Source organism: Mauremys mutica, chromosome 10 (assembly GCF_020497125.1).
Source record: "Mauremys mutica isolate MM-2020 ecotype Southern chromosome 10, ASM2049712v1, whole genome shotgun sequence".
In the NCBI taxonomy this organism is placed as follows: Eukaryota; Metazoa; Chordata; order Testudines; family Geoemydidae; genus Mauremys; species Mauremys mutica.
Genome location: NC_059081.1, coordinates 16,262,234 through 16,288,121, shown reverse-complemented (window position 1 = coordinate 16,288,121; position 25,888 = coordinate 16,262,234). Strand labels below are relative to the sequence as shown.

General features: G+C 39.5%; 1 protein-coding gene across 1 annotated transcript in view; it reads left to right on the top strand.

Moving 5' to 3' along the window:
- Nucleotides 1-20,839, top strand: part of ACTR3 (actin related protein 3) — a 48,284-nt gene extending 27,445 nt beyond the window's left edge. Inside the window, exons 2-12 of the mRNA XM_045032873.1 lie at nucleotides 138-193; nucleotides 7,948-8,072; nucleotides 8,540-8,650; nucleotides 10,495-10,590; nucleotides 11,590-11,697; nucleotides 12,803-12,946; nucleotides 13,931-14,104; nucleotides 15,397-15,489; nucleotides 16,367-16,492; nucleotides 19,432-19,515; nucleotides 19,917-20,839. Coding sequence (XP_044888808.1) covers nucleotides 138-193; nucleotides 7,948-8,072; nucleotides 8,540-8,650; nucleotides 10,495-10,590; nucleotides 11,590-11,697; nucleotides 12,803-12,946; nucleotides 13,931-14,104; nucleotides 15,397-15,489; nucleotides 16,367-16,492; nucleotides 19,432-19,515; nucleotides 19,917-20,012 — 1,213 coding nt within the window. The 3' untranslated portion in view covers nucleotides 20,013-20,839. The remainder of the gene's footprint in view (nucleotides 1-137; nucleotides 194-7,947; nucleotides 8,073-8,539; nucleotides 8,651-10,494; nucleotides 10,591-11,589; nucleotides 11,698-12,802; nucleotides 12,947-13,930; nucleotides 14,105-15,396; nucleotides 15,490-16,366; nucleotides 16,493-19,431; nucleotides 19,516-19,916) is intronic.
- The last annotated feature ends 5,049 nt before the right edge of the window (nucleotides 20,840-25,888 follow it).

The window sequence follows — 25,888 nt, the reverse complement described above, 5'->3', positions numbered from 1 at the left end:
GAAGTTTGTGCCTTTATGACTACTCATAAGAAATGTATTTAACCAATATTTCTGTGACATTAATCATCACATAGTATCTTAAACTCAGTATGGATAGGAATATTAGTAGCATAACCTGTTTACCTTTTGTTTTGCAGGTATACAAAACTGGGATATGCTGGAAATACAGAACCACAGTTCATCATTCCTTCATGTAAGCATTTGTTTACACATGCACTAAAGTTCATGGTCTATTTATTTTTAAAATTAAAAAGGTAGCAGGAATACATGGCAAAATTACTGTGCACAGGGCTGGAAGTGGAATATAAGCATTTGTCCCTGGGCATTAGCTAATTTTCCTGAAGATGTAGCCTCAGTTTATGCAGAATGTAAGCTTCATTTAAAAAATAAAAATAAAAAAATCTAGCCTTCGAAGTTGAAAGGCTGGTAAAGGAGGCTGGCTTTAAAGTAATAGTAGCACAGGTATGGTTCACCTTTTCTAGTAGGCTTAGTAAAAGACCATGTAAATATATGAACATATATAACTGAAGAAAACACTCTAATTTACAACTTTGGGGTATGTTATCATATCTTCAGTTCTTTTGACCTGATGTATTTTCCCCAGACTTTCATTGTTTCTATTAACAGTTTCCCAACTTAAGTTTTGCAAATGGTACTTGTAGAAACTGATTTTTTTAACTTTTTTTCATGTAAAACTTGCATATTTATTCCATCCGCTTCATGAAAGGGTTCCCGGTGATTGGTGCCAAACTAGAGTAGAACGTAGAATTCAATTAATTTCCTTTTGGAAATCCTTCTTTTAACCTTCTGGATGATTTGGTGCCAAGTCATTGATCACCTAGTCCAAGAAGCAGTAGTGCTTAAAAACTGTTGTTGCAAAGTAAATATTGTGGATTGTTGGGGCTGTCTTACTTTTTTGGCAACAATACTTTGGGAAACTAAGGTTTATGCATTTAATATTTCTTATTGTTCCCCTGTTTTTACTCCAGTACTATAGAACCATTGCTTTTCTCTGTAGGTTTTTAATTTGGAACTATCCACATTTTTTGTTTTGGATCATTTTTGCCTTTTTAAAATACATTTACTTGATGGATATCTCCAGTGTGCTATCCTCAGTTTTGCTTTTTCCCTTAAACCCGCACTTTCGATGTTGCCTTGTCGGCACTGCATATTTCACCAAAAACTGGTAACTGCTAGCCCATTACTTCACTTGATAATTTTAATTTTAAATGTGTTGTGGAAATTGCTGTTTCTTAACAGGACGTTGAGAACAGTATTTAGGAGCTAATGTTGGATTTACAGAAAATGTTGCCGAACAAATGCCTTTAACTGAATAATCCACTTGTCATTCTTTCTGCATTATAATATTAAAGCTGGAATTTTCACTTCAAATATGGGCATAAATCTACTTACAAGTTTTAAATATTCTAATCCGTGTATTTGTACACTCATGGATATTCAGATGTTTCTTCTGTTTATTCTTCCTACATCTCTTCTTCCTTGCTAGTAATTCTAACTTGATCATAGTGGTCTGCTTTAGAGATTAAATATTGGAGTGGGAATTACCTAAGAGATAGGCAGGGAAATTATCTAACAGGCCATCAAGAAAAGAGGATAGTGGCACATATACCGGGTATATGTTAAATCTTTGAGGAAATAAATGGATTTTAAATATCCATGAGTAAATTCCGTTACTTGTATATAAAAACAAAGAAATTGCCATCCTGTGGAAATAGCTGCAGTCTAAATGGGACTGCTAATGAAAGGATCATAGTCTGCTATTTCCTCCTCTGTCCTTTAGGCCAAACTATATAATAATTACACTAATTGCATGAGTTTAAACTAATCCACCACCCAAAATGGGGTAAAATAGAATTGGTAATCCACATTAGATAAATTGCAGCAGTACTTGCACATAATTTCATACTGAAATAAATGAGGCTCTTTTAAAAGCTTCTATATTTTTAGTTTCTTTCACTCTACCTTTGCTATTGTATTTTTTTTCTTTTGACTTTAAATATTGGCTGTTGCACTCTATTTGATTCTTTAGGGGAAAAAAATGCTTATTATATAACCAGTTCGAGCAGCAGTCCTTCCCTCTTGATCAGTTGCTTCTCTTTCCTGATTTTCTCTCCCACTGTTCCTTTATATAGATTTCCTGCTTAATTCTGAATATGCATCTGTACTGCACAAGGAAACTTGCTAGAAAAATAAAGTAAAAGTGAAATATTGGGCCAGTTGCATTGGCCAGGAAGACTGTTTTTGAACCCCATTGAAGTTCACTGGTTCATTTTCTTTCTCTGCTGTCTCCCAGCTATTTGTTAATGTCCAGCTAAGCATTCCTTTCTTCCCTTTGATTTTTACTGTGTGATATATGTTCAAAATATCAACTAATTGATATCCTCCAGTGCAAGCACTCCTATTTTCTTGTGTCCATATCAAAATATTTTTGTGTGAAAACAAATTTTAAATACTCATTCTCTTATTTTTCCAGTTGTTACACTTAAAACAAATGGCCCCATCAGTTTTTGAGCACAAAAGTCAGTCTGATACAAATACCTCCTTTCTTTTAAAAACTTTTTCAATCTTGTGCTGAACAAACCAAAGCCAACTACTCTGATATTGCTGGAGAAGTTTCCATCTTCAAACACCATTGTAACCTGGTTCTTTGACTACCCAGATTTAATTTCCAGTTTGTATTGTCACAATGTACTGCTTTTTGTGACAATACAAAAAGCTTCTTTTTTTATTTTTAAATATAGCCCAAAATGTAGGCTAGTTTCATTCAGCAATAAATATGGAGTCATCCTTTTTTTAGGGTAGAGCAGGCGCAGGCAAACTTTTTGGCCTGAGGGCCACATCAGGTTTCCGAAATTTTATGAAGGGCCAGTTAGGGGAGGCTGTGCCTCCCCAAACAGCCAGGCATGGCCCAGCCCCTGCCCCCATCCAACCTCCCCCCCCCCACCGCTTCTCACCACCAACAGCCCCTCCCCCTGGGACTCCTGCCCCATCCAACCCTTGTCCCCGCCCCAAGTGCTCCCCGCCACCCCCATCCAACCCCTCCTCTCCTTCTTGACTGCTCCCCCAGTATCCCTGCCCCATCCAACCACCCCTTCTCCCTGACTTCCCCTAGAACTCCTGCCCCTGACTTCCCCCCCAACCCCATCCAATCCCCCCTCTCCTCCTTGACTGCCCCAGGACCCCTGCTTCCATTCAACCCCTCAGTTCCATTCCCTCTGACCGCCCCCTAGCCACACCCCTGCCCCTGACCACCACCCCAAATTCTGTCCCCTCTCCAACTCCTCCTGCTCCCTGCCCCCTTACCGCGCTGCCTGGAGCACCAGTGGCCGGCAGTGCTACTGCCGTGCTGCCCGGAGCACCAGGATGGGCAGCCGTGCTGCCCGGCTGGAGCCAGCCATGCCACCGCGCACCACAGAGCACCGGGTCAGGGTACGGCTCTGCAGCTGCGATGCCCGGCAAGAGCTTGGAGCCCCGCCACCCAGAAGCTGGGGGGGAGGGGGAACAGCAGGGGAAGGGCCAGGAGCTCAGGGGCCAGGCAGGAGCATCCCACAGACTGTAGTTTGCCCACCTTTGGGTTAGAGCAACGATAAATCACTTTAACCTGAAAAGCTCTGGAGGTTTATAGCAAGTGGTGGTGTCTGTCTCAAAACTGTTTTTAAGATGCCCCTGCTGGGCAGCAAGAGCCTTTTAAACCTAACCTAAAGTATCAAAGAGCTTTATAATAGTGCTCTTAAAAATACTGCATTGACACAACTCTTCCTTTTATACATCGCACATGATCGTCTTGCATCCTCCTATCTGAGCTGGACAAAAATTTCTTCAGAGAGTAAATCTGCCAAAATATATGCATTTTTCAGGGCATGGAAACAATTGTAGTTTGGGCTAGGAAGAAAACACCTGGATTTTTATTTATTTATTTATTGGAAATAGCACTTTTTAAATAAAATGTTTGCTCTTGAAACAAAATTTGGAGCCTTTCATTCAACCTGCAAAAACAATAATATATATATAATTATAATTTATTTTTATTTGGCAAGAAAACGAATAAAAATCAGTTTTGGATCTGAAACAAACTGAATATTTTAAAGATGTTTTTTCCCAGTTCAGCCATAGAAGAGGAAAAGGAATTATTTGCTCAGTTCTACTCCTGTTGGATCTTTTCTCCCTGTACCCCTTACCATCTATGTGTAAGCTACTATAATTTATAAATATATAATACCATTCGTATTTTTCTGTCTCACTCTTCGTTTCAGTCTTGGCTCTTCTATGGTTCATGCTTTCTCTGGTGATATTTGACTTGTCTTCTTTCACTGCTTTGAGGCACAAAGTAGGCTTCAGTAGTAAATCCTTAGGATTTTTATGATGAGCAGTGCTCAGTTAAGATCCTTTGTTCATTAGCAAAAGTCACTATCCCCAAGTGATTGGATTAGGATTTTTCACACGTTGCTTCAGCATCCTTCACAGGTCTAGGTATTGACCAATAACTGAACACCTTTTGACTTACATATGGAAGTTTATATGACACCTGACTTCAGGAAAAGGTTTAATTTTAAAGGTGATCTGCAGGGTTGAAAATTTACCAGACACTCGCTAACCAGCAAGCTAACCCAACTAGTCAAATGAAGCTGCAAAAGATTGGAGGGGACGGTCAGGTGCATCATACCCTTACTGGATCAGGCCAATGATCTATCTACCAAGTATCCTATTTTTGATATTGGCCAGTACCTCACGCTTCAGTGTGCAAAACCCCCATAATAAATAAAGAAGGTGCCTGTAAAGGGAAGTGTCTTCCCAAATTTCATTCTTGTGTCATGATAGAAGGTAAATAAGAATACTTGACTTCTCTTTTCAATAGTATTCATTATTTTGTATATCTCCCTCATATTCCATCTCTCTAAAAAATAAAGAATCTTAATGTTCCTATTTGTCTCTTTGTGGAAATATTTTTCCCCTGACTTTAATTCTGTTTTTGAATCCCTTCTTGGTCTGTTAATCTCTTTATGATGAGGTGTCTAGAACTAAACTCAGAGTTCAGAGTGAAACATCCATTTATATAATGGCATGGTACTGAAAATATCTTTATCCCATTCTTAATACACTTTAGTATCTTGTCTTCTTTTGAATGTGGGTGCACATTGCGCAGCAGTTTCCTTTTTTCTCCTGTCTTTCTGGCTGCTGAGTGGTTGTTAGTTGAATGTGGAGGTAAAGTAGTCCATTCCCTGTTGAGGCAAGTCTTCAACAGGTGGAATGAACAGCCAGTTTGACTGTGCTAAAATATTAACTGCTTCTTTGAGTAGTATCCCTATGAGTGCTCTACTTCAGGTGCTCGTGCATCCCTTGAGCTCTTGATCAGAGATTTTTCAGTGTAGCAGTATCCGTTCGACCTGTGCATGCACCCTTTGGCCCCTCATGCCAGACACCAAAGCTACATAGGGGTGTGTGGGGTAAATCACCTTCAGTTCCGTCTCACCTGCCTCAGCCTGAGACCGAGCCCTAGTATGTCCAACTTGAGCATGCCTTGGCTTTCTATCATTCTAATATTTTGTATAAGAGCCCACAATCAGCTTCGGCAACCATGACCTTAGCTACTGCTTCAGTACTGATCCCCTATTTGGTACTGCAGGAGTTCAGATATACTAAGGACTTCTTGATAACAGATTAACCAGAGTGTCTGCTCTTCATGGGTACTGAGCGTCTCTTGGTACCAAGACTCTGATCTCTGGACTACCATCTTCCAGTACCACAGGACTCTCCACTGAGGGTGCTCCTCTTTTGGATGAGATTGCCGGAGGATGAAGACAACTTCAATCGGTCTCCTTTATCTTTGTCCAAGCTTCTCCAATATATCCATTCAGGAACCCATTCTCTGAAAATCATGGGGAAAATTGGGCTTATTAACAATGGTGATGGAACCAACCCTGGATGCTACCTTTACTTCCTTATGCTCCCTGCCACCCCCGGCTGCCAATTGACAATTTACCAGACCACTGGTACCGTCTCATGGGGGGGCCAGAGTTGTGCAGCTTTCTCCTCCCCAGCCAGCCCCCCGACAGGAGGAAACATTTGAGTAACAGGAGGCTAGGGCAGATAAGGAGGCCACCTCTCAAACTCCGACTTCATCCTCATCTCTGGACAAGGTGGTTATGGTTCCGCCACCATCCAAGGCCGATGACTTTTTCAGTAATTTCATGATCACAGAAAGAATGACTGACACTTTTCAAATTCCTCTAGGAGGCATCAAGAATTCACAGCACAAACTTTTGGATATCCTGCAGTCAGTAAAACCCCCAGAATAGTTACCCATCGATGAGGTACTCTTGGATCCAGCTATACCGCTGTGGCAGATACCTGACATTATTCTGCCCACATGTAAACAGGCAGATAAAAGTATTATTTTCTTTTTGTTTTCCCACCTCCCCCACCTAATTCTCTGGTGGTGGATGTGGTAAATGAGCAGGGTAGACAGTATTTCAGTAAGTCTACCCCATATAAGGACCAGAAAAGGCTGGATATCTTTGGGCCAAGGGCCTACTCTTCAGCATCCCTGCAGTTCGAGGTTGTGATTGTCCGGCAGTCATGCCGACATATAATTTAGCAAATTATAACAAGCTTTTATTGAGCATCTCAAGCACCACAAAAACATAGGGAGCAATTCCAGTTCATCATCTCAGAACGGCAGTTGGTGGCCGAACCACGCTTCAAACATCCTTTGATGCTTCACACACTGCTACAAGTTGCATCTCTATGGTGGTGGTTATGCACAAGGCATCATGGTCATTTCTTGTGGTTTCTAAGAGAAGTACAGACCACCATGGAGGACCTCCTCTTCAACAGAGCTGTTCTTGTAAACCACAGATGGGTTCTTGAACACTCTAACAAACTTGAGGGCTACTTTACAATCCCATGGCACATATACACCTACAAATAAGAAAAGGTTTAGTAGGTCACAGACTATCCAGAGACTGCATCCTGCTCTGTTTTCCAGGTCCCATAGATCCACCAAACACCCCAGAAAGAGACATAAGTTTTAAAGAGAAAGGGCTGCCCAACTGCCTTCCATGACGACCTAGCCATCTTCAAAACAACAGTGTTGATGGATTGGTCAAGGGCTTGAATCTTCCTGCACTTCTGTATTCACAGCTGTTCCTACTAGCCCACCTCCCTGCACTTTGGAGACTGCCCTGCCTACTTCCAACATGCCTAGAGGTGGATCACTACAGATAAATAGGTCGAACATTAGGTTATACCATACATTTTATATCAGACCCTCCCTTCTCCATCCTTCGGAAGTCACCTCAAGTGAAGCATCCACAGGGACACTACTTGATGAAAATTACTCATTCTGCACAGTAATTGTGGTTCTTTGAGATGTGTCCCCCTATACGGGCACCACTACCCACCCTCCTTCCCCTCTGGTTTGGACTGTTCCTTCAGAGTGTTTGGGTAGAGAAGGAACTGAGGGCAGCTTGCCCACACACCCCTCTATAGCATGAGGAGGCATAGGACACGTGCATGGGCTGAATGGATGCTAACTGAAAATCTTCAGTCAAGGGCTCAAGTGGCACATGTGTTTCTGAAGTAGAGCACCCACAGGGATACACATCTTGAAGAACCACAGTTACTGCACAAGGTAAGTAACCGCTTTTTCTGCATTGTATGCTTAGCATTGCAGCATGTTCACATTTTGTTTTCATGACTGTGTTGTATTATTCAATCCTAATAGTGTTTCATTATAGGTGGCCTTTCAAATGAGATTTTAAGTGTTGTAGCAGACTCATTATACCGGCACTGAAGCTAGGAATGGTAAACTCTTTCCAGGTGGCAATGTTGTAATCTTTGAATTCAGAATATAAAGCTTCATGTATCCTGAAACTTCTGTCATACTTCAGTCTACAATGTCATTTGTATATTTGTTGCTTATTAAAGGTATTGCAATCAAGGAATCGGCAAAAGTTGTTGATCAAGCACAAAGGAGGGTTACGAAAGGTGTGGATGATTTAGACTTCTTTATTGGGGATGAAGCAATAGAAAAACCGACTTATGCAACAAAGGTATTAAAGAATAGTTCTTTTCTATTAATTTAATACTTCTAAAAAATCCACTGTAAAATGGTTTCTCATTGATGCTTAACTGTAAAGAATTCTTTATTTTTCCATTTTTAACATACTTTTTAAAAGAAAATGATATTAAAATGTGATTTAATATTCAACTAGTTTCTGGTAACTTTCAAGACATTTTGTCTTCATTTGGAAAAAAGTTGATTATTTTCTTTGAAGTAAATTAGAGAGTGAAGCACAGTTGTTTACTGCCTATTTTCCTGCATAGATGAGTGCTTATAAAGACTTCAGAATTTCAAATTAATAATCATTCTGGGGTAGGAAGAACTTATAGCGCAGTATTCTTACTATGTAGTTTGCCTCCACTTTTAGTGACTTTTTTTCCCCTGCAGTTACAATCAGTCAATCAGACTTCTTATTTTAAACTTTCGAAATACATACTGATGCATCTGTTTTAACAGTGGCCTATCCGCCATGGTATAGTTGAAGACTGGGACTTGATGGAGAGGTTTATGGAGCAAGTTATCTTTAAATATCTAAGAGCAGAACCGGAAGATCATTACTTTCTTTTAGTGAGTATAAATTACTTCCTGTTTATGAAAGAATATGTAAGAATTTTGTGTTTATTACACACACAACCTTTTATGTAAATAAACCTTTAAGCTGCACCACCTATGTAGGAGGTTAAAGGTCATGTGCATTGGTTGAAGCCAAGCTGGTCTGGCTGCTTCTCTGTAAGTTGCTTCTTTATTTTTTATGAGCTTTAAAACCAAAGGAGTGTCTGATCTACAAACTCCTGTTCTTCCTTTATTTCTATTGCCCCAAACTTTCTCTGTTGCAACAGCTCTCCATTGAAGTGAATAGTGATGTGATGGAAACTACATTTTAGGTAAGTATTTCTCCAGTGATGCAGTAGCAGTCTGTGCGCTGTGTGTTAATAGCAGTTGTATTAAAACGGAACAATTACTGTATCATTTGGATGCAGTTGCTAAAGTGTCATTTCAGTTGCCATACTTTTTACAGAGCCTGTGGAAACACGGAGTGTAAATCTATTCAGTGGGATTTGTTTTGCAGCTTTGTGTGGTTCTAGACATTTTATGATTGGATTTGGGGCAAGGTCTGAGCCTTTTTAATTCCTCACAACTGTTGCTCTAAGCTTTTTTTCTTGGCTTTTGATAATTGAATGTGCAACACAATTTAGCTACAATTAACTTGTGGGCAACTTGACAACTTCAGTCTTTTGTACAAGACTCTTTTTTTTTTAATACACATACAGAAGTTAAAAACATAGGACTGGAATGAACTTTCTGGATCATTAAGATCAGTTCACTGCTGTCACAGGCCGCCTTGTTGTTTAATCCTATTCATGAATTCATCAAGCTCCATCTTAAACCTAGCTAAGCAATTGTTCCCACTCCTCCTATTGGGAGGCAGTTCCAGAATCTCATTCCTCTGATGGTTAGAAACTCTTCTAATTTCCAGCCTAAATTTATTCATGACCAATTTATAACTCTTCTTTAAAATTTCCCTACTTTTATATATAAAAAAGGTAAACGCAGAAAAGGGCTCTAGTATCACAACCATAGTTTGTTCCATGAATATAGTGTGTGTATCTCCATCCACTAACAAACCACATTGAATCTCATTGAAATCAGTGCAACTTCAATGAGGGTTGCAGGTTGAAGTCCATATTCCTCCTCTACTGGAACTGTAGCATATGCCTACACGGAAGCAACTGATAGCAACAAATATTATGTTTTTCTTTAAATATTCCTCACTCAGAGAACATTCAGAATGCATACTTTCAAAGAACAAACACAGTTTGATAGTAGCACATCATATGTATTCTGTCCCAGTCTCCTTTTTTAATATAATTTATTCAGATCATATCAGACTATCTTCTGATATTGCCTTTGAGAAGAAAATAGATCATCATAATCCATGTTCAGTTAGGTGAATGGCTGAGAAAAAATAGGTTCTTTCTTTGTAATTGGGGCTATCAAAATACTTGGAATATACAAAAGTTTTTTTTTTGGATGATAGTGCTATATTCTGTCAGTGGATACAATGTTGCAGTGAAATAACTGCCCATGATAAGAGGATACCAATATATCTTGGTAAATTGCGGCAGGAATTGAGTTTCACATCACTTTGTTTTTCTGCATTATGACACACACTGATATATCCCTATAGTGCAGTTTGCATTAGATTTCTAGCCTTCATGGGAATTGATAGGTTTACTAAATTAAACAGTTTGCTGATTGCTTTTTAAAGAACAGTGTGAATTCCTGCTGTTTGTACCCTGGGTAAATTATTAATATCACAACCGGAAAACTTTTCTTGGTGTGTTTTTAAAATCTGAATAAATGCAAGTATTGGATTAGAATTGATTTTAAAAATCACTTCTGTCACACAGACTGAACCTCCACTAAATACTCCGGAAAATAGGGAATATACTGCTGAGATAATGTTTGAGTCTTTCAACGTTCCAGGACTGTACATTGCTGTTCAGGTGAGAGTGCAACTGTTAAGTGGAGGGAAGGAAGGATGATTTTTCTCAACTTTAATTTAAATAATCTTTAAACCCAGTGAGAGAATTGTGCATTATTCCACTGGTTTGAAGATGTTTTGGAGATTGGTATTTGGGTCAGAGGTTTTCATTGGGTGACTGGCTCAAATCCAGCATAGTGGTCAAAAATACTTACTCCAGCTAGCAGCCAAATGATATTATGTAAAATTAACTGGTGGTTTCAACTCAGTTCGTGAAGGACAGGTTTCCCATGAGAAAACACACCATAATAAGTGGCAATACGCCAAGAACAGGATAGGCCATGAACAGTGGAACCATGCCAGCTTACAACAGCGGATCTAGCCCAGTGGTTTTCAACCTGGGGTCCGCAGACTATGTCTAAGAGGTCTGTGAAAGATAGTAGTTGTTATAGAACAGTGGTTTTCAATCTGAGGTCCGCGGACCCCTAGGTTGAAAACCACTGGGCTAGATCCGCTGTTTGAGATTTTTTTAGGGGTCCACAAATGAAAAAAAGGTTGAAAACCACTGATCTACCCTTTAGTTTATAAGTGTATTTGCCTATAAAAGGAAACTAACTAAATGCCAAACACTAATAATTCTACTGCTTTTGTTTAAAATGCAATAGATCTTCAATTCCCTTTTCAGTACACGGTAATTTGTGCTACAGTACTGTCAAAATCAGATGTACTTGTTACAAAGTCATATTTTTTCTCATTTTTATACTGAATTTAACTTTTCTCTGACCAAGAAATTTTGTAAGTTTCATTCTTTGATTCAATATAAGGGAAAAATGAAAAGTATTCAAACATTGAGGGCTTAGGTTATTTTGATTCAGTTGTGCTTAAATAGACTTCACTCACTTTGGCTTTTTTTGTACCTTCATTCAAAGGGTATAAAACATCTGCTGTAGAGGAATCTCAGTATAGGCTTTATGCATCAATGTAAAACTAAAGGTTCAAATTCTGCTTTCTCTTTTGCAAGGCTGTCCTTGCCTTAGCTGCATCTTGGACATCGAGACAGGTAGGAGAACGGACATTGACTGGCACAGTTATAGACAGTGGAGATGGTGTTACTCATGTTATTCCTGTGGTAAGTATACTTCAAAATATCAAAGCCGCATAATGTAATATTATCACGCATTGTAACTTTGCTGAAGAGAACACTGATATGGGAGATGGCTTTTGTTGTAGTTAAAACATGTAAGTAGAGGAAAAGGAATTGATAGATGAAAATGTAATCTCCACAATGGGACAGACATACATGTGAATATTCATTTTGATCATTTTTAGTTAAAAATACACGTTTTAAGTGTGGGTTTGCTACTTAAATGTTTTAGCTCATTAAAATTTCAGAAATGATGCAGAACTTGGAAAAGTTAAGACATTTCAAATCTTAAATACTGTAAAGAGTAGTGCATATGCTGTACAAACAGTATATCAGATAATAGAATCATTAAGTCTTCTGATTTAAATTTACCAAAATTCAAAAAGGAAGCTTAATCTCCTCTTAAAACGTATGCAATTTACAAATTAATCCTCATGAATACAAATATTCCATCACTTATGATAGACTTAAACACCTGCCTCCCCTTTCCTTCTCTGACATGTGGGGATAGGGAGGTTGGAATGAAAAATTATAAAAATGGTGGACCAATGTGATGTGCTAGATGTCATTTTGATCACTTTGCTGGACTGTTATGTCTCCTCCCGACCTTCAAAACTCTCATCTCTTTTGCCTGTGTAGATTGTAAACTCTTGCATACTTATGCCTACGACTCTTGAGTGCTGTTGAACAGTAATGGGTGAGGGAATGCCTCCCATCATGCAATGGCACTCACTCTATCTGGCTTAAGGAGCAAATATAGAGAGTAAGAAGTTGTTACTTTAAGTGCTGACAGAATGGATATGTCTGGTCTCTGTCGCCTGTAAGAATGGTAACCAAATGCAGGGCCTCAGAAATGGAGAATAAAGAGCTATGAATAATGGGAATGTCCTCCAGGCTCCATCAAGGGGACAAGATTATGAGAGGGATTGTGTGTGTAAGTGTAACTCTGATAAATCTGAATTGTGGTAGTGAAGAAGTGTAAGGATATGAATAAGTATTTTCAGAATTGCACTCTATATGCTTTAATAAATAACTGTAAAGCTGATGGAAGGCATTTCTTTCTCCTTCTCCAAATTAATGTTACTTCCAGGCTGAAGGCTATGTGATTGGCAGCTGTATCAAACATATTCCAATTGCAGGACGAGATATAACATACTTCATTCAGCAACTGCTGAGAGAGCGAGAAGTAGGAATTCCTCCTGAGCAATCCTTGGAAACTGCTAAAGCAGTGAAGGTAAAATGAAAATTCATGAATGGCAAAGTTATACTACAGTATAAATGTATTATTAAAAATGACTCCCTTCTTAAATATCTTTTTCTAAATAAGAATATAAGTGATATTTAAATACCTAAAGTATAACATATTAATATACCAATGTCAGTCTAGAACCATCTTTTCCCCTGAGACGTAACTATTGTAATTCTTAACTGGAAACTCTCCTGGTGCTATCTGTAAAATGAAAAGCCATAATGACTTTATCTTTTTTTTAATTCACACAATGCACAGTCAGCCTGTGGAACTTGTTGCCAGGGGATGTTGTGAAGACCAACACTATAACTGGGTTCAAAAAAGAATTATTTAATTTCTTGGAGGATAGTTCCATCAATGGCTATTAGCCAAGATGGTCAGGGATGCAACCCTGTGCTCTGACTGCCCCTAAGTTTCTGAAGATGGGACTGGATGACAGGGAATGGATCACTCAATGATTTCCCCCTGACGTATCTGGAATTGGCCAATGTCGGAAGACAGGATACTAATCCAGAATGGCCATTCTTATGTCCTTATGATTTCGTCTGCATAGGCAGCTGTCTTTTTCCCTCAGTACAAACCTGTTGTAACTGATCCACTGAAGGATGTTCAGCTATTAAGTACATTATACATTTAGTACTCATTTTTCATTAGTGTCGAAATTTTAGGAAAAATGGAATCAAAACCAACTTAGCCCATCAAAGCATGCTACTTGCTCCTAGTGATGCATAGAAATGATTAAAATTATTTAATTGTACATAATGTCACTTGAACTATTTTTTTTTTGTACTCTACTGTGTAGCTACTTATCAGCTTCCAACTCTTTCCAAGAGCCTGAACCATTTTTAAAAAGGAGCCTTATTTGTACTATATTTAATTGGGCTCAAACAGCTCCATATTGTAAGTACATACCATTTTTTTCTACTTTGTTGGAGAAGATTTCTACAAATGTGTATATTTAATTTTCAGGAGCGCTTTAGTTATGTCTGCCCTGATTTAGTAAAAGAATTTAACAAGTATGACACAGATGGTACAAAATGGATTAAACAATATACTGGAATCAATGCAATTTCAAAGAAAGAATTCACCATTGATGTTGGCTATGAGAGATTCCTGGGGCCGGAGATCTTCTTTCATCCTGAGGTAAGTTGGTGTGAATTATAGTGGTCTTCAGATTTTTTTCAATTTAAGATGTAGAACAGCAGTTTAAAATTGATACACTAAAATCTAAATACATAGGCAAGTTTTCATATCTTTCAAATCTCAGTTTACCTTTTAAAGTAGATAATTGCTGTTTTAAAAAGCGAGTGAGTTTTACTTCTTGATATTGGGTAACCTTTCAGTATACAAATTATAGCACTTGAGCAGTCAAACACAGTATAACCCTAGAACGTTTTAAATAATTGGATTGCTAATATGGGTTATTGTTCCTCTCCTTCTTGCTAAGCATTTATCTTTTAAAATTAAATTTCTTCTTACCCATTGTGCATGGTTCTGTCTAGTCATTTAAAATACCAATTTTCATTTCATTAAAAATTTTCCCCTCCCACTTCCAATTCTGTGCCACTAGCCCTGTTTTCAGTGTCATTTTAGAAAAAGCAGATAGGAATAACTGTACCTATTTCTTCCTCAGTCCCTTCTCTCTCTTTATTCTGTTGTCATGGCCACTTCCTCATTCTGAGTTAAACTGTATGCTTCAGTACTGAGTATCTGAGAAGGTTGGGAGGTCTTTGAACTGTTGCAAAAGAATCGTTAAAGTTACAAAAGCAGTACAAGAGAACAATTGGCAAAATGGAAAAAAAAATAATCGCTTGTTTCTTTTTTTTAACCTTTTACTAAATGGCCATTAAAATAAATACTCAGGTTTCTGTTTCTCGTATTAGTTAACAGTTGCACATGTAGTGCAATAAGATGGTTTGCTTCATTTATTTCCCCCCTTCTTCTGTTTTGGTATAAATGGTGCAGCATTTGACTTGACCGTTTTCCATTTGTGAATGTGCAGGAGAGGGGGAAGCGGGGAAACCACTCAGCATATCCTTCCTGTTTACTTCTGCATATACTAACACTGCTTTTTCAATTAAGGACGTGTCTGGGATTAATCTTGAATTTTCCTGTTTCTCTCTTTCTATTGCATGTTGCTCTCAAGTACTCTGACTCCCTATTACTAATGAGCTTTCTTCTTTTTCAAGTTTAATTGAGTTCTTTCTTTTCTCACTTTCCTGGGATCCCCTGAGTAACCTGCATACACATAGTAGGTCAAGAAAAGGAGGTTTGCTTCTAAAAGCCAGAAGATAATTACTGCTGTTTCAAATTGCACTTGGATTCTTGTTCTTTGAATTAAACAGCAAGATTTTTAAAGTATATTGTTTTAAAATTATGGTGTTAGCAACCTAATTACAGCTGTTTTTAATATTCAATTTGACTTCTGATTTTAGTTTGCTAATCCTGACTTCACACAACCCATTTCAGAAGTAGTAGATGAAGTTATTCAGAATTGTCCTATTGATGTTAGACGTCCTCTGTATAAGGTCAGTAAGAGTGAAGTTATTTTAAAATAGTTTTGTTTCAGTGGGGTCCAAACATGCATGTCCTTTACTAGATATAGATGTCATCTTTTTATACTGAAATAGTTATTATAGACTTGGTGGTAGTTTTTAATTAAAAGCAAACTCCATTTTCATTGGGTCTAACATACAGAAGACCACTCAAAGTGAAAACATTTTCACTAACAGCTTAATTTTAACCAAATTGCAGTTTGAACATTTTAATCTATTTTAATGTTTCAGGATTGTAATACTGTTTAAAAAGAGAAGGAGGAAAAGGGTTAAAAATGGAAAAAAAGATGAGGGAAAGAAAAGATGATGGTAGGGATCAAAGGGATTTTAAAACTTTTTTTTTTTTAACAATTTACCTTTCTTCAGAGTAACAGCCCAATTTGGGTGGTATTTTTATCTAGCATTTTAAAATTTGAATGATTTAAAATATTCTGTGTAATAACGTAAAAAGCCATGTCAAATTGGTGACCAGAGGTTGAATATCCATGTCCAGGACTGAATAAATACTGAGGAGCTAATTTTTAGAATGACTGGTAATTCTGGATTCCTCAATTTTGGGTGCCTACATTGATACGCTAAAGAGGTCTGATATTCAGAAATGCTAAGTATCCAACTTCTGAAAATCAATCAATCCCTGGTAACCTCTCTCCAATAGAGTACCCAAAAATGGAGGCACCTGAAATCACTAATCAGTCAAATATTTAGGTCCGAGTCCTTGTAAACAGGAAGCACCCTTAATATAATTATAATAATCAGCCTCTGTCTTCACTCTTATGTCCAAGACTAATAACTAACTTTTGATAGTCTTAATTAATGACCTATTTCTAATGTATATGCATATTCATTATAGAATATTGTCCTCTCTGGAGGTTCGACCATGTTCAGGGACTTTGGTCGCCGTTTACAACGAGATTTGAAAAGAACTGTTGATGCCCGGCTGAAACTCAGTGAGGAACTGAGTGGTGGCAGACTGAAGGTTTGTTTCCTTAGCCAATACATTAAACTAATGTTCATGAGTCATGAATATTTCTTTTTATTCTTGAAATTCTAGGTCTTAAGTAACAAATTACTGCAATGACACTCTTCCGTTTGTTATCATTTTGAACTAAAGTTGATTCTTTTATATAACGATCTTCTAGATTATTTTAACAAGGATTAATGTACTGTAAGGGACTCCTGAGAATAGTCGCCACACAGTACTTCCCTTGCTTCACAGCTGGGCTGCCCATCCCTTGCTGCAGTCATGAGCTGTAGAAATTTCAGTGTATGTCTACACTGCAATTAGACACCCGCAGCTGGCTGGTGCCAGCTGACTTGGGCTCCTGGGGCTCGGGCTCAGGGGGGCTGTTTAATTGCGGAGTAGATGTTAGGACTTGGGCTGCAGACCAAGCTCTGGGACCCTCCCACCTCGCAGGGTCCTACAGCCCAGGCTCCAGCCTGAGCCCAAAGATGTACGCTTTAATTAATAGCCCCTTAGCCCAAGTCAGCTGGCATAGGCCATAGCAGGTTTTTAATTGAAGTGTAGACACACCCTCCCTCTCCCATAGGGGATAGGCCTTACTCGTGTTATGGGGAGAGGGCACTCCAGCCTACTGATGAGATGCTGACCTTGACCTTTTTGTAAACCAAAAAAACAACAAAAAATGTCTGGGGAAAATGTGAGGTAAATTGAATGTCTGTTCTTTGTGGGTGTTTTTTCAAAATTGGGCCCTAAATCTGACTTCAGTGCAGCATTTGTTGGATACGTCTTATATTTCTTTGGGTTACTCTAGCTATATTACTGTCCTTACAAACACTAAGCATCTCTTACACATTCTAATAATGTTTTCAGTATTGGTGCAGCTGTGTTGGGTCCAGGATATTAGAGAAACAAGGTATGTGAGGTAGTATCTTTTATTGGACCAACTTCAGTTGGTGAAGGAGACAAGCTTTTGAACTTACATTGAGCTCTTCTTCAGGACCTATTTCTGAAATTTTAAAATTACACGCGCACACGTATTCCCCTGATTGAAAATAACCTAATGGAGTTTTCGCTAAGACTAGCTGACAGAACTGCTTGAATCAGTCAACTGCTTTCTGTTTGACATTGCATGTCTGAGTCATCTGTAGTGATCTTCATATATCTCTGGGGAGCCAGGGAGGTAGACTAAGGGCAGGTCTACACTTGCCCTCAGAGCAATTGATCCAGCGGTGGTCGATATTATCTCGTCTAGTGAAGACATGATAAATTGAGCACTCTCCCATCGACTCTGGTACTTCACTGGAGCGAGAAGCATAGGTGGAGTCGACAGGGGAGTGTTAGCAGTCGACCTACTGCAGTGAAGACACTGCGGTAAGTAGCTCTAAGTACGTTGACTTCAGCTACACTATTTTCGTAGCTGAAGTTGCGTAACTTAGACTGACTTAGCTCGCCCTCCCTTTCACCAATGTAAACCAGGCCTCAGTAGCAAAGGGCATGAAGGACATAAGCAATGAGAGCCATGGGGACATGACTGAAGGGTTTGTAAAGATGGGAGTTAGCAAGTGTGGTAATCTGAGGAAATAAGGTGGGACTGTGCGAGAGAGGGAGGGAGACATGGGTGGCTGGTGACCCGGCTGTTGAGGGAGGCTAGTCCCCAGCCCCTCCCCTTGTGCCCAAGGCCCTGGCCCCCCTTATGCTCCCTCCTTCCCCCCAGGAGCCCAGAGCACCCCTGGCGTGGCCCCAGCACCAGCCACCCTGACTTCCTGCAGGAGGCACGCCAGCCAGGCAGAGCACTCTAGACTGGGAACTGCAGGAGGGGGCCTGGCCTGGAGGTGGAGTGTGGGTGGGGCCACACTGGGCTATGTAGGAAGGCACAGCCTACTCTTGCCTACGATACCCACTGCCCGTGGAGGGAGAGAGATATTGGAGGGAGGTGCTGTGATTCCGGGAGTGTTTCAAGCAATGATTACATAATTGCAGAGACTCTTAGCTTTTCCAGCGCTGCTGCCTTGACTCTGACACACCATCAGCACTGGTGGAACCACAGATTCTGTGCCAAAGCCCTGCTACAGCTAGGGTTTCCCCATGGCACTGTTGCTTTAATGTCCTAGTGCATCCTTTCAATCATGGATGCCTCAGCACAGAGATATTGGACTCCATCCTAGACCAGCTCCTAGGCCCTTTGTTCTCCCCGACAGTAAATCAATTATTGAAAAAACAAAACACATCAGACTTCCTTATTGCATCATTTTAAATAACACTATTAGTAGTTGCAAACAATAACTTTTCAAAATGATTAAACTTACCTGCAGTGATGGCTTGAAACACTCACAGAACCACAGCACCTCGCTTCCCTCCAATAAATCTCTCCCCCCCCCCCCCACACCTTTATTTCCTCAGGTTACCTACCACACTTGCTAAATTTCAATCAACTACATGCACTCACACCCAACACACACTCACAACAAACCCAAATATACCCATCATTGTCAAACTACATCATACGCACTATTTCCTGCAACACCAATACTCCAGATAGTGAGGAAACATCCGTTTCTAACCACTCGGATGTTTGGCATTACAATTTGTATGTTTTGTGTGAAAAGATGCTTCTTTGTGGGTGATCTAATTTAGAAAAGGAAAAGCTGTGGCTGTAGATTATGATGTGATGACACACATCTCAGATAGGAATTTTCTGGTCTTTATTATGATTATGTTTAGGTGGAATCACCACATGAAATTTGAAAATTAACTTTTAAAATAGTTTTTATTTGGGGGAATAATAGGTGTGTGATAGTTGTGTAAACATAGCATAGTGCACATATACACGCTATGTTTAAGAAACGATTTAATTATGAGCACTAAACTTAGATCTGTAAAGAAAAATGTACACTCTATTTAGTATCATTAGTAATGGCAAGTTTTAATTGTATTCATTTTGTTTTCCTTTGTAGCCCAAACCTATTGATGTACAAGTCATTACGCATCATATGCAAAGATATGCAGTTTGGTTTGGAGGATCAATGCTGGCTTCCACAGTAAGTTGGTTATAAAACTTAACATGGTTCAGTCATTCTAGGTACACTTTTGAATCCTACTTTATCCTTGATGCACATTCATAACACCTACTGATGTATTTGGGGCAGCAAATATAAACCCTGTTGAGTCTAATGAAGACTTTAAAGATTTAAAGGAGCAAATGACAACCAAGTGTCATTAAATGTATTTGTTTATAATAGTTACATTATTCTAATTGAGTATTCAATACTGTATTTGACTTTATGGCAAAATGTGATGTCTGTTGTATGGGTTTGTTTAGCAGTAATTCAAAACCAAATATAGTTTCCAAATTCAGTATACCTTTTCCCAGTTATTATTGAGATTTACATATAGTTGAAATGCAAGCAGAGCATCTGACTTTTTGTTTCCTCTTTTCCAGCCTGAGTTCTACCAAGTATGCCACACCAAAAAAGATTATGAAGAGATTGGTCCTAGCATCTGTCGTCACAACCCAGTGTTTGGAGTCATGTCTTAAAACTGACCTGAGAGGGGTCAGGGCTAGGGAATGGGGGAAAAGGAGGGTCTTTCTGATTACTTGTTTGTCTGGATGGCGGGTATTAAGATAACAAACATGACTTGACAATAAGAAAAAGACCAAACACAATTAAACAGGAATATTTTAATAAGTGTCTCAATATGCGGATATAGTGGAAAGCCAAAATAATTAAAAGTGTTTTTCTTTAGATTGAATATTTGAACCTGTGCGTAACAAAACAAAGAAGTGGGTTTTAGTTCTTTCTGTGCCCTGATATTTTGTATATTAATGAATTATCCAAGATTTGATGGGATTTGACGGTGTGTAGATAGATAATCAGCTCTCTAATGCTTCAATTGTACTCTTACATGTGTACAATGCAAGAACTTGTTTATATTTCATACTTTTTTATACTTTGAGGAGAAATATCAATTAAAGAAAAACTGTAATATTTGAGGAAAAAATACCAGTGACCAACTTAATGGTAAATTAAAAAATATATATATTGGGCACATGAAGCTTACTCATGTGACTCTAGTTATTGCAAATTATGACCAATCTAAATCCTCGGTTCCAACTTTGGAAGTGCTTTTGGAACAAAGAAGCTAGTATCTTGGGTTAACCGATGCCTGCTAGTGCTTTCTGATTACTCGGTGCATTTTCATTCTATTTCTTGCTTAAAAAAACAAAAGTAAAGACAAGACTGTTGGACCAGTATTGCAGTTCCGTAGTGTCATTTCTAATGAAAAAACAAATAATCCCATTATCGAAAGTGGTGTATTTTAAAGCCTAACACCATTCCAATAAAGGCACAACATTTCTTTTTATATTTGTGTGAGGCTTTGTTGATCACATTGCATGAAATCTTCATACACACCTCAGCTAGTTTGCAAGATAGAGATCACTATGTGCATTGTTCAAACTAAAATGAAACTTTTAGAACTGAAATTTGTGTGGCGTCATCTAAATTAATCAGTCTATACATCTCAGTATTTGGTCTTTATTCATCTCCATAGCTTATTGCTACTTTTTTTTCATTTCATTTCAGAGGCAGCATTGCCTTTTTTCAATTTTCATAGCTTATGTGCAAAAGTAAAATGAAGCTCAAGTTTTTATAGTTTCTAGAAAGAAGTTGAGTGTATTTAATGTGATCTGCAATTTCTGTTAATGTTTGAACACAGAAAATACAGGGAAATCTTTCTAAAGAATGTGTAGCAGTAGGATTTTCTGCTGGACTCACAAATTTAGTTAAACCAGTTTACACAGAAGACCACAAGAGGGAGATCTTTTTACTTGATTTTTTTTCTCCACTGAAATGAAAAATGGAGACACTCGAAATCAAGGGTAGAGGAAAGAGATGAACGTTTAGATGTGATATCTTTCAGTCACTTGAAAGAGAAGAGAGAGCATGACAAATGAGAGAGTTCTTTCCAGAAAATGAGGATAAATATGGAAAGGCATTTTTACAACTATTACTAAAACATTTCATGTGCAGCAGCTAAAAATAAACAGAATCTGGAAGCAAAATAAGAAACTGTTAAACAATCATGATATAAAATTATCTTTATCTTTTGAATAAAATGCTAGGTACAATTCCTATTCTCTCCTGACAACTGCTATAATTTCTATGTGCTTTGTTCATTGGTTAATGATATTAGTGCAAAAACATTCAACTTGGCTTCCAGGGTTTACTTCGAGGCCTGAGCATAGTACCTGGAGATGGAAGCTTGAGTTCTATTCCAAGCTCTTACATTAACTCTGTGTTTGTCCTTGGGAAATTCACTTAACTTCTCTGTTTGCCAATCTATACAATTATGGATTATATACATCTCATGTATATTGTAAGGATTAATGTTCTCCAGCACTTTGAGGAAGTAAACTGCCATATGAGTAGGCCCTACCAAAGTCATGGGCATGAAAAATGTGTGTCAGACCATGAAATCTGGTCTGTCCCCATGAAATGTGGTTCTTCTATGTGCTTTTACCCTATACTATAAAGATTTCATGAGGGGAGACCAGTATTTCTCAAACTGGGGGTCTTGACCGAAAAGGGAGTTGCGGGGGGTGTCACAGTATTGCCACTCTTACTTCTGCACTGCTGCTGGCAGGGTGCTGCCTTCTGAGCTATGGGTGCCTGGCCAACAGCCACTGCTCTCCAGCCGCCGAGCTCTGAAGGCAACGCAGAAGTAAGAGTGGCAATACCATACCACGCCACCCTTACTTATGCATTGCTGCTGGTGGCGGCTCTGCCTTCAGAGCTGGGCTCCCGGCCAGCAGCTGCTGCTCTCTGGCCACCCAGCTCTGCCAACAGTGCCTCTGCCAACAGCAGCACAGAAGTAAGGGTAGCAGTACCGCAACCCCCTCTACAATAACTTTGCGACCCCCCCCCCACCTCAGTGTGAAAGTTATGATTTTTAAAATCCTGTGAAATTGACCATAATGGACCTTCAATTCATAAATAGATAAACAGATAAATTTGTGGAGTATAGGTCCATCAATGGCTATTAGCCAGGATGGGTAGGGATTGTGTCCCTAGCCTCTGCCAGAACCTGGGAATGGGTGACAGAGGATTATATCGATGATTACCTGTTCTGTTCATATCCTGTGGGGCATCTGGCATTGGCCACTGTTAGAAGACAGGATACTGGACTAGATGGACCTTTGGTCTGACCCAGTATGGCTGTTCTTATGTGAATTTGGTAGGGCCCTACATGAGAGTGGCAGGTGTTCTAGAATTTTCATTCTCTACTGCAGCCGGGCAATAGCAAGTTGCATGCTTCAATCATTCTAGTCTTCAAGGTAAAGCTGTATGTACAGCCATAGTTGTACTGTTGTCTGGCAGAAAAGTGAAGTTCAGTTGTACCTGTAGCTTTTGAGGCTTTATTTTACTGTATTTTGCAAACAAGAATGATACTTTCCCTATTTCAGCCTGAAACCCATCCAGCCAATAACAGAATACTGTTAAGAGGTATATGCTGCCTGAATTGGGTTCAGGAAATAAACTACCGTTGCTTAAATTAATATCTGTTAACACATCTGCATTGAAAAATAGCAGAAATCCCTCTAGGATTTCTGAGAAAGGGAAGAGGCTAGCCAATAGTGTCATGTAGGGGTGCACAGTCTGCAGGCTGTACATGGCACACCGGAGCAGCATTTCATAAGGCCCGCAGCCTGCTTCAACACAATATACTAACAGCTAATTCATTAGCATTTTGTTAGGCTGTTTACAACATTTTGGTTTACACAAGAGGATAAATCGAAACAAGGTAGGTACAGTATTGTCTATCTACACATGAAGCAAGTTGAACTTAAAATATAAATCAATACAGGTGACTTGAAACTTTATTAAAATAGGTAGAATCGGCTTTGCCTACACACGCTCATTCTTAGGTTTATGTGGCCCTCCTGTGTAAGAAGGTTGGGCACCATTGGTCTAATGTGTTCATCAACAAGTGCCTTACACACTGGCTAATACCCGGTGTTGTGTGTGTGAAATCTAAAATTGCTTTTAAGGTAGGACATGTAGTGCAAAACACATTTAATAAGAACTCCATTTTGTGATAGTCTTTCCTACACCACTGTATCGTTTACCCAGTTGACTTAGGGTATGGTCTTCACTGCAATAGAAGACCCTTGGTACAACCATGGCTGTCCTGAGTCCACTGGTTCAGGTTCATGGGGCTCTAGGTGTGGGGCTGTAAAATTGCAGTATAGATGCTTGGGCTGGAACCCAGGCTCCAGCGCAAACCCAAATGTCTACACTGCTAGTTTTGGTCCTGCAACTCAAGCCTGAGAGGTAGCTGACCCCAGGCTCAGAGACACAGGGCCACAGGTGTTTTATGGCAGGTACTCATACTCCCAGGACAAGCAGGTGAATGAAAGATGGACCCAGATGGTTTAAGTGTCTTTAACTTAGTGTCCCTCTCCATTGTTATCTACCCATATCCCCTCATGTACATTTAATTGGGTCCTGTGTGGTGTTTAAAGGGCTCACACCCTATAACCAATGACTTGGGATTAATCCTCCTGTGCCTAACCCCCACTCAGCTCACTTCTGAGTTCCTTTGCATGCCCCCTCAATGACGTGACTGAGGGAACCAATGGGGACCTCAGTCTGTCAAGATGTTAGGACTCCCCTTCTCTTCATGGTCAAAAGGTTCTCCAGCCATATTCCAGGTCTCATTTATTGCTGAGAGCTGGCCCTTTTAACCTACTTCTATATTGGATACCGGCCACATACTGCAGCAGACTGAACATTCCTCTATTCCTCCAAGCAATAAATTCCTATTCTTACTCCTTTCAACCTGAGCTGCTGTTCTATGGTGCTGTGAGGAAGGCAAAAACCTTTTGGCATCTGGACACTGTGGCCCAATGTGAAACGATTCTTTCTTGGTCCTCAAAATGGGCTATTGGGCAGACCTACAGCATCCTGGACACAGATAAATATTCCCACCTGTGGGGGAGGGGGAAGCAGCAAGATGGCCTTCGGTCTCTTGGCTTTAAATAGATAGGGGGAGGAGGGAAAGGGCTACTCAATCCCTCCCTGGCTGGCCAATGGGAAGCAGAGGAAACAAATACACTGTGAGGCAGAAGGAGAGGCCTCTTCACCAGCATGTCTTAGCATGACCTGTGCCCTCCAAACTGTGGTTCATCCCCCTGTTGGTCTGATCCAACTCTCTCTGCTGAGATGGGGAGAAGCATTTGAATACTAGTGAGAGATCTGGAGCTGATGAGAATGCAAGTGCAGGAAGAAAAGTCAAAATGGTACAGCAGTTCTCCAGGTGTGTGATGGGATATGCCCCTCCCCCCATCCTATTGACGGGCTAATGAGCATTCAGGCAGTGTCAATTGGATGCAGCTGCAGAACATACTTCATCTGGAGAAGGGGAGCTGAACAAGGTGGAGCCCTCACATACAGGAAAGGGGCAAAATTTGCCCAGGATGAAAGGTTTCTAGGGACAGCCAGTGACTTCTAGTAGCAAGAGGAGCCTAGTTCAGGCAGGGACTAGCCTCCCTTTCTTACCCCCTCTTCCCTTTGTTTGGGGGCAGACTGACATTGCAAACCCGATATGGGCAAGAGGCTTGTAAGGCTGTTCCTAGCTAACAGCCTATGGTCAGGCCTGAGGAGCACTGCCAAGGACTAGCGGTAACGACTCAGAAAGGACCCTAGGAGTAAGCTGAACTCTTGCTGGGAACAGTGAGATTGCCCAGAGGGGGCAGGGGTTCCTGTAGGGGAACCAGGCACAGGAGAGTGCAAGAGAGTATGGCTGAATGGTGGCTGACTACACGGTGTCCAAAAAGAAATGAAATGCTGAGGGGGGAAATTTATGGAGTGGGAAATGATTTCTCTGGATATTTGGTAAGTAGATTGTAAGAACATTTCTCACGCTTATATCAATTTGGAAGGGAAGAGGAATACAAGAATCCATTTCAGAATCAGAAACTTAGAATAGCTTTCTGTAGATATACATTGAAAAAATATAGCTTTTAAATAAAGTTCTCAATTTTGGTAGAAGGATCTGAAACACGACAAAAGAATACACCTGTTTTAAAATTCATGCCTATGCTTGTTCATGCTACTTTGTGATAATTGAATGCTTTGAAATTGTTTCTTTTGTAAATGACAACTGGACATATTTTATCTCCATAATATTACAGTATTTTGTATGCAAGTTACTACTTAACGCATACATATGGTCTAGAAGTGAATATGTGAAAGTGATCTTTTCTGTCCAGTATATATACTTAGTGTATCTTCAAATCCCATCTGCTATCAAAAATATTTATATGAATGCAGCACCAATTTTCACCTATGATTCACTGAGGCATTTCCAGAGAAATATTAATGCTATTGTAGGAGGCACTGGTAAGCATTT